The sequence below is a fragment of the Folsomia candida genome, unplaced genomic scaffold, assembly GCF_002217175.1.
Source record: "Folsomia candida strain VU population unplaced genomic scaffold, ASM221717v1 Fcan01_Sc003, whole genome shotgun sequence".
In the NCBI taxonomy this organism is placed as follows: domain Eukaryota; kingdom Metazoa; phylum Arthropoda; class Collembola; order Entomobryomorpha; family Isotomidae; genus Folsomia; species Folsomia candida.
Window position 1 is genome coordinate 12624152 of NW_019091195.1, and position 13865 is coordinate 12638016.

Below are 13865 nucleotides of genomic sequence, written 5' to 3' on the forward strand. Positions count from 1 at the left end.
CTGATGTGTTGCATAATAATAATTCAGTTTTTCAACTTGTCTGGCTGCATTTTTATACATCATTTCGATTCAACTATTGAGTAATATTTAATTGAACAAACTCCAGCCGATTTATAATCACGTTTGCTCGTTGGTGGGTTGGACGGAATAAGCAAATATGTAGGCCCAACGACGAACGGGGGAATCAATTTAAACTAAGCCACGTCAAGTGAAGTGACACAATGCACTGACAATGACTGGTTGGATTATGCTCATTGTGCATGAACTTAAACAATTGAGTGGATTTGAATTAACATGGCCTGCACTGGGAATTTAGAGAAGTCGACCGGCCGATAATTTAATACAATTCACAAAGTCTGATGCACTCAAGTCTGATTCAATTAAAATCAATTTCAATTAAGGATGCATTCAGTGACCGCACATCTTCCATTGTTGCTGCTTTTCTTCGTCTTCCTTCATTTTAAATGAGATTCAGTCGAGTGGTCGAGAGTCGAACGCCATCCATTAGATTTCCTTTCTCTTTCTCGTATTATAATTCGCACATTCTCCTATGACCGAAGCGAATTTGATTAATACTGCATATCCGATTATCTAGTAGGAAGAAGAACACAATAGAATTCGTACATGTACAGAGCACGTTATGTCTACAGTCACATCAGAGGAGCACTCGTCCACTTCCGATTTGGGTTGCAATTGTACCACAAGTATTTCGTTCTTTGTTGTTCACGGTGTGAAAATTGTGGGACTTGTTCTCCGTCCGAACATGCACGTCTGACCAAATGCATTTAATAAATTACGAAACTGCAGCCAAATTTCCCGCAATCCTATCCTCACAATTCATTGTTGATTCAACAAAATAATTCACACGAGGCAGGGAAAGTGGCATCTACTAATTTTGTCCACAGAAATAAGTATGACGGATATGAAGAATTTTATCCAAATCTAATCCATTTAGACATTTATACATATATATATGCTAGATATGTATTTATGCACAAATAGTTGCACACAGACGTGCAAACGTACGTATGTGACGCAATATCTTTCCGGTATCTCGAAAAAACTAATTTTGTTCATAATCAGAGAAGAAAAGAAGGTAATTGCAAATTGCAAGTGAGCTTTAAGGAGAAGAACAATAACAATGGACGTGGTGGTTGCTCTGAATAAATCAATCTGAACAGGATTGCAAAATGTGTACTTACCAGAAAAGATGTAGATTAACGAGCCTTTATTGTGCGAGCTTACCATAAGAGATTTCAAAGAGTTATGAGACCAAAATAATAAGCATTGCTCCATATGCACGCTCTTTGAACAACCAATTTTAGACGGATTAGTCCACATATATCAAATTTGCATAGGTTACACATACATATTTAGAACCAAGTTTACCATGTTGTTGTATATTATTGATCTTCATTTTGTGATTCTACTGTCTTCAACGGTATTATAATTTTCAATGGAAAGTGAAGCAGCTTAGCGCAGTGCATGGACGTGTGCATATGCAGCTTGATGATTAAGTAACAAAAACTTAACAACCTGATTTACTTGGTCGAAATTGTGGTGCACTCCTTCTTCGGCTGACTATTTTCTTGTCGTGTCTGCAGTTAAAAATTACACAACAATTTTACCTCAGATATTCAAATTTAGATCATCCTACCCGGCTTCAACTCTAAAATGACATTCAATCACCTAGCCTAAATATAACTTGGCTAAATACAATACGTATGCGCAACGACCCAACTTGCTACAAAATTCTTCATCTCTCTCTGATAATAATCTGTCACATTCAAGTCGTGATTTTGTCAACGGCACTTACATTTTATTTCGATGGAAGTAACCTGAATTCTCAGTTTTAAATTGCTTTGATTATTTTCTGAAGGGGAAAAAGGATGATGTTGGAGCACTTTTGGGCTTATATGACAAGATAAATGCTGATTTCTTTTGACGTACTTACACACGTAATTACACACCATGGATTTTGACGTGTCTGACGTACTTTATTACGTCATTTTAGTTTGGCATGAAACGAAGCAATCAAATGAGAATCCGATCCAATTCTCTCAAAGAAATGCACATGAATGAGACACTACATATAACGCAACGCATAATTAATTTTTGCTTGGAATTTAAGCCTCAAATTTCATACCGTTCACTTCCTACACCAAAAACGTAATTAAATATCATACTATTCACCAAAGTCACATAAGAAGCCTGTTGCCTTTGTCTTACATTGCTACACACACAACCAGGAATCAGTTTAAGTTACAGGTTTAGTTTCATCACCTCATCGTCTTCTACCTGATTGCAAAAAAGTATATCGAATTTTTTGTGGCACACGTATACGTATAAGTTTCAAATATTCAAATTTAATCGAATCCACCTTTTCTGTCACTCAGTTAAGATTAATTGACTTTCTCATCAAACACAACTTGTCCTAGGCACCAGAATTCAGATCAGACATTGAGTCATCGACACAACACAAATTCTGTTCAGCAATCAACGAGTAATTTGTGAGGGGGAGAAATCAAAGTTAATCAAGTTGAGTCTAAATTCGCAAATCAGCGAGTGAGGAAACAGACAACAGGTGAATATTTAAACAAGTCCTGCTTATTTCGCCATGCCAATAATAATAATGCCAATAATGATGAATAAGTAAGACAAAGTAGTTCATTATGCGAGCAAGAATGTTATCTTATTATATTAGAGACTTAGAGATTTTTTGTATTTTTACTTGTACTGTACTGTGACTACAGTACAATACAAAAATTAGTACAAAATTCAAAAGACCTAGAGAATTTCCATTATATTGTACTCTGAAAAATTGTATTGTAAAACTCCGCGAAATAGATGCGTCAAAAATTGAGACAAATCAACTCATGATATACGAAATGAACCCCCTCCCACAAAGTGTGTATAAAATGTTCAAAACTACAAATTCGACATTTTTGACCTTTGACCTCGTTTACAACAGTCACCAGGCTGATGTAAGCCGAAATGATAGTGATTTATGAACTCCCCGCCTCAAACTAAACACGACTGCAACGGTCCAAATAATAATTCAACATTTTTGACCTTTGACGTGGTCACGGGGTCTTCGTACGTTAAAACTGTATCGATTTCTGAAATTCTCGCCCAAGCCGAAGTCTAAAACATTCGACACTTAAATTTTGACCTTTGACCTCGTCCTCTCGGTCATGGGTTGGTCGGAGGTCAAAAGTATTGACGACAATGAATTCTCGGTGAAATTTCCTTTAAAATGACACCGCATATGAAAATTAAGGTAGAACTTTGCGTTTACTTCATGCCAAGGTGACCTTGACCTTGACCTCAGGGAGCCCATTTTCGAAATCGACCTAGGGTCAAAAATTAGTAGCGAAATAGCGAAAACGGCGTTAGATTATATTGAGGCGTTCAAGAGATATCCTACTTGCCAACGCTTGATTTTCCACAGTAGTACAAACTGAGCCCGTGTTTCAATTTGTCTACTGTAGACTGTAGAATTAGTACAAAAAGCTGATGACGTCATCATCTAGAGTCCACAGTACAGTCTACAGTCAGAGTACAAGGAATCTCTAACTCTCTATTGTGTCTCTTCAGACAATGTACACACACTGTAACCACGTATTTAACAGTGCGAGTAGAAGCACCTCGCTGTTGTTGGTTCCATTTTTACGACTTTCCTCTATTCATACTTGCTCTCTGTTGCTATTTTTCGACAAACAGTTTTAATTCAACCCTCTGATGTCTGATGTATGCATGTACTTGAATCTGTCTTTAGTTTGATTAGATTGAATTTAGATTTACGTGGAGTGATTCGATATGAATTAAGAGCAGTTTGCATTGAATCAAATTCATTTCCGAATTTTGATTTACGTTTTGCGTAGGCCCAGGTGTGACTTGATTTGCTAATTTGTTTTTTATTAGATAGCAAATTCCGCTACAAATTGTTGCTGATGAATTTCAATGCGTTTTAATTTAGGTTGGGTGCATGTATGTAGACACAGATTTCTCTTCGATCGGTAGACTTCAAATTTTTGTTAGTTTTTTATAAATATACAAAGAATACTTTTATCCGATTAGATCATTAGTTCAAATGAGTGTTTCCATTTGCTATTTGTGCCTCCGCACATTTCGAACTCTTTAAATCATTAGGAGAAAAGGAAATTGTCAAACTTTGGGTTACGTTATTTTATATGTGCATAGATTATGTACGACTTTGTGAGATTCCTCATGAATCTCAAAAATGTTATTTAGATCATTATAACGAGGCGACTGCACCCATTACAGTTGCATATTTTTGCAGGAACGCATAAGTCAGCTATAGGGACGAATCTGAATTGATGTTATAATGGAAAAATACGTAGAAATTAGAAAGTGTCAAAACATAAAATTGAGTTTAAGCCAAACACATTCTACAATAAGTACGTAATATGTGTGAGCAGATCTTGCGGTGTTGTTGGCTCAATTAGGCAATCGGATTAAAATCGCAATCGAATCTCTATTCAATAAATAACTGAAGATGGACCTGTAATAAGACTTGTGAAACGTAGGAACAATAACTCACAAGCTAATGGCACTGCTAAACATCTAATTTGGACGTGCTTAATGTGAGTCTGTGATCCTAATAGTTTGGTTTGGTTACAACTAATCGATTAGATATTTGGTTACACTTGAATCGTACATTAATGTGACGCTCGTCATTTCCGCATCTTTTGTTGGTCAACAATTAATGGTGATTGGCAGACGGCACTTTCCTCGTCAATAAATATTTGGTTTCGATATTTCTAATTTCTCAATTCTTGCAAAAATTTTGACAATGTAACATTCAATGCTATCAAACATCTAAATGTGTCATTTTCACCACATGACTACATTTATATTTAAAATGGAACAAATGCGAGCACCATTAATTTTTATGCATGTGCGTACGTTCATTATTACGTATTGTCTAAATTAGTCGGCTTAATGTGCTTAATAGCAGTTAATAACATAATCTATACGGCCTGGTTATGCAGTCAAAGGTCCCTCGTAGAAATTACCGTCGTGACGCGACTTTATGAATCTCCTGTAATCGTGCACCAACTAACCAACACTATTTCATCCTTGTCATACAATGGGATGACAAAATTTTAAAATCCTTCGTTTCGTTTGAACGAGAACAAGTAGTACAACAATTCCGCAACTTCTTCTTCTTCTTGGTCCTATGTACATTTGAGGAATCACACTTTGAAGTTGATTAACTCAACACAAGACAACAAATACGCATTACATATTGTTCATCTCGCAGCAAGACATTTATGTATAGGCATAAATACGAATTTTCTCGTGTATCTTGTTAGTTCGAGTGATGTCCATGGATTTTAAAAATTGATGTGCAACTATTGATCTATATATCGTAACAGGTTAATTTGCCCTGTTGAATAATTGCGTATGAAATAAGTGCATAGTGTAAACAAAACTTATTATCTCGTCTCGATTTCGTACTTTGAAATTGATGTCAAAGATTTAAATACGTCATGCAAGAATTGCTCTTGTTGTTATTTTTCATACATCCTTCAGTAGATAACCTTTCATTTGCGGTGACAAATTTGAGTAGCCACATAACTGACACAAAGACGTAAACATTAAATACGGTTTGGGAACCAGGAAGGTGGTGACCATTCGAAACTGTGTATAAAGATACGAGAAGAAAACCAGAAACTCGATAATATTTCTACGCTTATGACTGGCTTCACATAACCACAAATCCGACGTTGTGTGATATAATCCAATGGCGTTCAATAAGTTCAAAAACGTTAACGTTTTCATTGAAAACGAACGATTTGGTTTCTGATTTATTCAGACAAAACTCTGATTGCAATGCTAACAACACAGAGATTAAAGATATCTAAAAAAAATAATCCGTTTCATAGGGCGAAGGATTTTTTTAAAAACAAGGAACCCGTGACTCGATCAGAATTGTGGCGTATTGTAGCGTAACTTTTTGTACATCGACAGAAGTTGTTAAATCCAAGATCAATGTTTATGTACAATCAAGATAGCATTACACGAACGAACGTAGAGAAGCCGAAGTACAAAGGGCAAATTGGAAACAGCATTATTAAGCACACATCGTGGCGAAAGCGATTGATATGGGGAAGCGTAACAAATAGATAACTTTAAGGCTGGTTTGTGGCTGACATAATTCCTTATGGGGTGTCAAAAAGCTACCACACTTGAGCATTTTTCCACGAAAAAACAAGCTTTTCGAATTGAAAGGCCCTGACATGGATTCTGACAATTTTGCTAATAGATTGGAAATAGATTCTAGATTTCTCATATATGTACATTCCACAATAATAATAAATTATTTCAAAATCTACGTATGATAAAATGTAATGGCTGTAATGCAACTACACAAGTGTACAGCTGACAAATTGTAAAAATTCAAACTCATGATGAGACTCGTCATAATCGTATTTAATTTCATGCGTGAAACAAATCCATTCAGGGTTGCACGTAAAAGGCATTTCTTGAAAAGCGTTGTTGGAGAAAACAGCTTTATTTGTGACAACACCACCAACGAAAATAATGTTTCTTCCTCCTCGTGTGCAGAAAGTGGCAAAATTCTGCCTCAAACTGATATTGAAAACTGCTCTAGATTTCAAGTACTGTTTGTTTATTTTTCAATTCAAACGTGCTGAAGCTTGGCTGCGTATAAAGGTTTGTGCTTGAAGCATAACTCTTCCTCATTTGGCAACTTTATGCAGAATACAGAATAGACACCGACAGTTTACGAATATTAAAATAAGCTAACCAGGTTAAGACTATATTGTATTTACCAAAGTGTTGCAGTTGCAAATGACAGTCCTCCATTTCCCATCATATTCATGTATTCAGAGATGTCCACAACCTGCGATATGCTCATCCCACCCTCGTACCCGTCTCATTTCCCAGATTTTGACTGCTTTCACCTTGAGTAAGGATTTGGAAATTAAATTGTTGCCAGTAGCGGAGTTTTTTTAACTAGTAATAATTGAGTCACTGGCACTGTAGATTTGAACCTTGACTTTATTTCCAAGATTAAAACTGTAAGATAAATACGCGTCCGCAAATAAATATTGTGCACAGCACACTCATTCGTTGCATAACAGGAACATATGAAAAAATGATCATAATAACTAATACTATCATAAGCTAATTCATTGGTGAAACTAACTCAGTATTGCGCTGGTAAATTGCTTCTAAATTGCTTGTACTCAACGAAATGATGATGATTTGAGATTGAGATTAATTGATTTTTTAAATTTCAGGATCACATTCAAGAGGTGAGTTCCTAACCCGGCCTATGTCCACTTGATTTTGGACACGCGTTATAAAATCCATTAAAATTTGTATCGTTATGAAAAAATGGATAGCGGTATGTTGCACATAATTAAATTACTAAGAAAAAACTGCAGTTTGTCGGGTATTCGTATTATTTGATAATTTTTGCACACAAGTAAAATTAAAATATGGATACTGTTGACCCGTGTTTAGTAAACAGAAAATACATCGTATGTTGAACTTCAGTAGGTATTCCAGGTACTTAAAAGTTTTAAATGTTTCTGCAGGTTCTTGACAAATGGGAACAAATCGACGATGAAATTTGGTCAAAGGTACAATTTTTTCACAGAAATTACTTTATCTTCCATTTCTTTCTTTTACATTCGTACATTTTATATATTTTTAACAATCATCCTGCATACTTCTAGGTCATAATATTCGAGAGAAATCGTCGAGTTGCAAAGGTGAGTTTCGTACAAATATTCAGAATCATAAATTAATAACCTTATGTAACAGTGCAATACATGTATTTTCAGGCTTATGCTCGTGCTCCAGTGCTCACCGTGAATGGGTCAGATGACGGATTTGATGGATTTCGAATTGGGGTTGAGTCCTTTTACATTGTTATAAAATTTTCTAACTCCACTGAATAAAAGGAGCTTGTAACTTTTGCTCTACATATAATCGAGCAGCTTATTTCAAGAAGAGTTTTACATATATGTAACATTAAATTACTCAATTCCAATTTTTTAATTATTCCTAATTTTCAGCTCAATGGGTTTGAAAATCCCATGAGAGACAGTAAAACGGAAGATATTTTAAGACATGTAGGCCATGGGATCAAAATCAAAATGGACGACGCCGGAAATATTCTGATCAAACGAGTTTCAAAAAATCCAGTCTATGTTAAGGTACAAGCATACATATTTAAACATATCTTACGTCTATGCAGCTGAAAGTTTCGCTGCATTTCATTCAACATTCATATTTTCGAAAATCAGGCTAACATTGTTATATTTTTCTAGAATTTTAAAAGTTATGGCATATATTTCAGGCGTGTGCTGATGAGAACGCGATTGCCAACGATGCTTCAAAACTGGTTAATGGTGCTCTTGAATTGGACAAACCGCTCAAGGTTAGCAAAATACCAATAAAGTTTCCCTCACTATTATTGCATTTTGCATATGTTGACAAATATGTAAAATCAGCGATGGGCCTGGCTGCATAAGTAGCAGATGCAAAAACAAAATGAATATTACGCTCTCACTTTCGTCATTCATTAAATTGTCATTATCATGATTACTCCTCATCATTCATCAACAAAGCGTAAATAGTAACGACACATGAGTGACAAACCAACGACTCTGTGTACTTTGTGACGATATCGTATACTAATGAGCCTCCTGTTATCCCACACTGTAGCCAAGTACACAATAGTTTCTTTTGAATTTCCACTTTTTCCTTCAAATTTATTAGTAATTTAAACTGATCTTCAAAAGATCGATTTTCCTGTTTATTAGTACAATAGATAGCCAGCAAAAAGGCGAAAGTTCTTTGGTACGATATGCACAAAACTGCATGCATAGTTGATACGTTATACATGTATAGATCTGGGATTGATACCTGTCTACTGTGCATTGAATATGCATACGTCTTTGGTTTGATATTATTACCTTACGCTATAATACACAGCCTCACATTGTTTGGGTTATATTTACCGATACTGATCCTCGGCACATCTTTTGTTGAGATTCGATCTGCTGATTTGTGTCTCACAACCACGCCATGCCACGACACTCTTCTTTCTTCTAGTCGGTAACAACATGATTATTACAAGACGTGGTTGTCATTGTCACCTACTTGGAGCCATGTAAATATGAATATAGCATAGTCCATTCACACACAATTCAGCTATTGTGCAATTAATAGTGCATGCATGATTTTTGTTCATTTAGCCAAATTGGATAAAATTAGAGTGACATCAACAAGTGTCTCTTGATTATTTTATTTGCGTCGTGTCCATCCGACACATCTGCCGTAACATGCAGTCAGTGGACCAAGTGTAGAAGCAGCCTAACACATTTATTGCATTTTACTACATTTTCATACGTATATTATGAATACAAAAATGAAGACCTATTCTGCACCCATGTATGCATAACGCAATCTCGACGAGTTAATAAGTTTTCGGCCGTGTCCACTTTATTACCTCACATTTTGCATGTCACCAAGCTAACTTTAAGTGTAAAATCTGAAGTATTTTAGACCCTACAACAAAATGTGTTTATAAATTATGCCAAGTTGTGTGCTATATGCATTTATTTGTAAATTGGAAGTCTTGTTAAATTTATAAGTAAATACGTTTAATAAAGTAGATAAGCCACGACATAGTACGCAATAGTGACACCAATGAGGAACCACGATTGTCGGCTTCATGAGTGACACATATTTATGTGCGTACATATCATCCACACATAAAATTCTACAGCGTTAAGACAATTTTTAAGATAATTTAAAACACAGATCAGATTTGATGAAATACGCAGTATCTAAAAATGTTTGCGACTCTCAAATTCTGGCGCTAATAAAATGTTCCCTTTAGAAAAACTATATACATTTACATATATATTTGCATATGTAAGTACATTATCACGGTAGAAATTGTCACGTTTCTCTTTCATTATCCGCTGCTACCTTTCTAGCAAGGTATAAAATAAGACTAACTTTTAGACAGTTATGGATATCGGTAGGTTCCTAAGATGAAAATACGCATGTACACGATTTTGAGGAAACCCTACAAGTGTAGCGTTGTCAGTGCATAGTTTTTGTTGTGGTTGGTTGTCGTGTCGCGTAAATTTAGAGCAAGTGTGTCACGGTCATCCTCCCGAACTGTTTTCCAAGCTATGCACAATAATGGATCGCGCTGCAGTTCTGCTGTAATTTGTCATTGGGGTTTTGTCTGCAATCAGAAGAGTCCCTTGTCTTTCGGTGAATTCATTTATGCTGACAGCACAGCAAAGTGGTTGGGATAAGGAATTTGGCATTCTCTTTAAATGGAGATAGATCATAGTTGTTGGTGGGAGGGTGATGATGACAAATATTTGTTGGTGAATGACAGCCAGTGACAAACAATAGGTCTTCTTGTTCACATTGCTAATTGTTGCAATCGTGAGGAATCATGTCCACCCAGGCATTATTACATTTTGACATTCGCTTTATGATTACCTCATTATGTGCGACGCAAGTATTTTGCATAGCAGACAGTCGTTGAATTTTGGACTGAGCCCCATTATTTGACAATTCCTCTTCTCTTTAAGGAGGCAAATGTTTTACCTGTTATCAAACTGTTTGTTAAAGAGATGCTACAAAGGGATTTGTGTTTCAATTGAATTGAATTAGGTGACAGACCCAAACAAACACGTCATTTAAAATATCCAACTACTGCTTGAGAAGAAGGGCAATGTATCTGTTCGTAGCATTGACATTTTATAAAAGCAGATGAGACACTACATTATATTAAAAAGCAATAAATTCATGCTCAGCAATGCAAGGTCCGTTCAAATTCCATTTATTCATGACACCTTGATCTTGTTTGTTTTTTGCAGTAGTTTCTCTGAATATTTCGACCTAGTGTAGCAAAATAAATCGAAACTTTTGCAGTTAGCGATATATTTTTGTAATTGATTTGGCACAACAGGGACATTCGACAACGAATCTGTAAAAAGTCCCGGAAAGAGTATAGCATCCTTGCATTTAATAAACAATATCGCTGCAATTATGTACATACATAGTCCATGTTTCAAAGATGCTGAATTAAGCGATCAGTCTGTAGGTTTATAGGTGACATGAATGACAGACAGAAGAATGAGAGAGTGAAGACAAAGACTTTGTTTAACAAACCCATGAATCACTTGAGTAGGAGAAGTGCATTACCAAAGTTGGTATAAAAAAAACTTGTAGACTTTGTATTTAGAAAATGTGAAATAAGGTCTCTGAATAATGCGATCTTAATTTAATGTTAAGGTCGTTCAGAGCAGTTTCTTTAGCAGTAAACTACTGTTTAACTATAGCAGACTTAAATTCTTCGAATAAAAGATCACGTCACAGGAGGAGGGAGGCTGTGGCATAGCTTCGTAAAATTTAGAGGCAACAGACAACGTCACTCCATGTCATGAATAAGATTGGGATCAGAAGAGAGGTAATCCATTAAATAAATTGAGTAATTCAGCTCTATTATTAATAGCACAGTCCTTTTGCATGCGAAATTTTGCAAATCTTAGCTATGAGGACGAGAAGGAAGAAAGTATACGTTGGTTGGATGGAGAGCTCGCGTAAGAATGTTATTCCACAAACAATGCCGTTTTGTTTAAAACCCATTAGTCACAGGTCGATTATAGCGTTACGGTTAGAGTAAAATATAACGTATACCGAAATCTATGCAGTCTTGATCGAGTTTCAACAATGCAAGGTCTTTGAATTTTGGATGAGTTGAAATCGTGTTCAGCAAATTTGAATTGGAGTCAATTCTCAATTACGGCAAAGTGGATTAATGGATCGTACCATTCAAACTTTTGGTCCAGGCAGGCACCACTTAGGCGTTATTTCCATTGTTGTCCTATTATTGTCCTCCTACTTCAAGAAATTGAATTCAATTCTATTGTGGACACTGTGTTAGTGGTACGTCGCTTTGAGTCAGTCAACTGACTTGCTGAACCACCACGATAATGCAACACCAATTTCCACACCAAATTGATTATAAGGTAGGTTGGTTGCGTGGAGGATGATGATATTGATGCGCCATTGTCATTTCCATATTCATTGGATTTGCTGGTATCCTCCTTCATATCCGTGTGGGTTTTGATTATTGATCGATTGTCGAGCCACCGACGTAATCTTGAACAACGCAAAAACCTCACAAGCTTGTTAATCTTGGTAAGGCACGGATAAACTGAATAGCGTACGCTTTTTGTGATGAAATCAGGATGCGATTTGGATTACGAGGGATGTACTAAAGTTCATGCGGAGGCGTCTTTCGTAAACGTGGTCTATCTACTCACAGGTGTGCACAACTTGTTGTCTGTGATTGAAGACTAAAATTGAATTCACATATATTCAAATGCCACAATATCCAGGTCATTCGTATCTCTGGAACACTGCTGGAATCTCAAAATAATGAGCAGTTGATTTGATTGTTATCGCATATTGATCCCTGTTGTGACGTTGATGAAGTGCTTTAACTACCCAAATGAAGGAAATTATTAGGAATACACTTCATAATATGTTAAGAAAAAGTATTTTGAACGCACGTTATAGATTCATCCTCGTTAAATAAATTGTATTTCGTGTACCGATTGCGTATGAACCAACTAATCCTGTCATCCATAGGTGATTAAAAGTCTAATATTACTATATCTTCATTTAATTATGCTTACTATAAAGTACCCCCACGATCCTTCCTGATATGTCAAATCAATTTCGATAATATTTTTTTGCTCTGCATCGTCTACCTGAGTTTGCAAGCTTGCTTTTTTAAAATGTACAGATCAATTTTCCAGGATGCTCAACAACTTGATCAACATTAGTTGACACATGATTAGTTTTTATGGGCTTGTTCAGGTTTGATTGATTAAAGCATAGTCATAATGTGTATCTTGCTTGATTACAAGTGAAAATTATGAATGCAGGAATTTTGCCAAGTTTGTGTCATGATATGTCACTATGAATAACCAAATATGCATTTATGATTGCGCAAACCAGAACATGATGCTGTATTGGCCACGCCCAACATAATACATTGGCACAAGTGGATGGCAATTGATTCCAGTGGTCCTTCATTGTTAATTTGCATTCAACAACTGAAGACAATGTTTTACCCTATGTATAGCAAATGCTGGGAGACAACGAGGTGTTGGTTAGTTTCCGGATGTAGCACACGGAATTAAACTCCACCATCAGCCATTTTGCGATGTGTAACTACACCACTCCCACGTATTTACTAATCGTAGAAATCTAGAGCATATATTTCGTTTTCCATGATCAACATACACGCCATGTTATAACGGATCTTTTCATTAAAAACGTGGGTGGATAAATTTTTATAATGCAATAATAGCATCCTGCTAACGAAATAGGATTTGTTCGTATGTACGTAGTTAGTTAGGTCTCCAGAACTGCATACAAATGATGACAGCAAGTAATCGGGGAGGGTCCATAAAATTCCACTTAATCGAGAAAAACGGCGACCTTCACCAACCAACAATCAATGGTATCAAATAGTTTGCTGAAAAATACAGAAAAAACACAGTTTCATCATGATGATCAGATTGTGTCTTTTATCTCTGTGAGCGGATAAATGTTTTGCTCCTGATTAAGATGCTAATTTAAGAGTCACGTTCAAATACAAAGAACACCTTTCTACATTTATCGATGGCAGTGTCAGATACAACTTATGCTTGTAATTAAAGCATTGTCTCAAAAATCCAGAATAAAGGACAGCTTGTAAAAAATCTGTTGCAGACACACGCAGTTTGAGTTTTAGCTACATCTACCAAATTTTTGGC

At 35.9% G+C, this 13865-nt stretch overlaps 1 protein-coding gene across 6 annotated transcripts in view; it reads left to right on the plus strand.

The window, feature by feature from the left end:
- Positions 1 to 13865, plus strand: part of LOC110847527 — an 88270-nt gene that overhangs the window by 66034 nt on the left and 8371 nt on the right. For all 6 annotated transcript variants that reach the window (XR_004834435.1, XM_022094477.2, XM_022094479.2 and 3 more), the window contains exons 3-8: positions 7293 to 7307; positions 7593 to 7637; positions 7734 to 7769; positions 7842 to 7910; positions 8076 to 8216; positions 8360 to 8440. Coding sequence is in view for 5 of the 6 variants with exons in the window: in XM_022094477.2 (XP_021950169.1) it covers positions 7293 to 7307; positions 7593 to 7637; positions 7734 to 7769; positions 7842 to 7910; positions 8076 to 8216; positions 8360 to 8440 (387 nt within the window). In the remaining variant the exon portion in view is untranslated. The remainder of the gene's footprint in view (positions 1 to 7292; positions 7308 to 7592; positions 7638 to 7733; positions 7770 to 7841; positions 7911 to 8075; positions 8217 to 8359; positions 8441 to 13865) is intronic.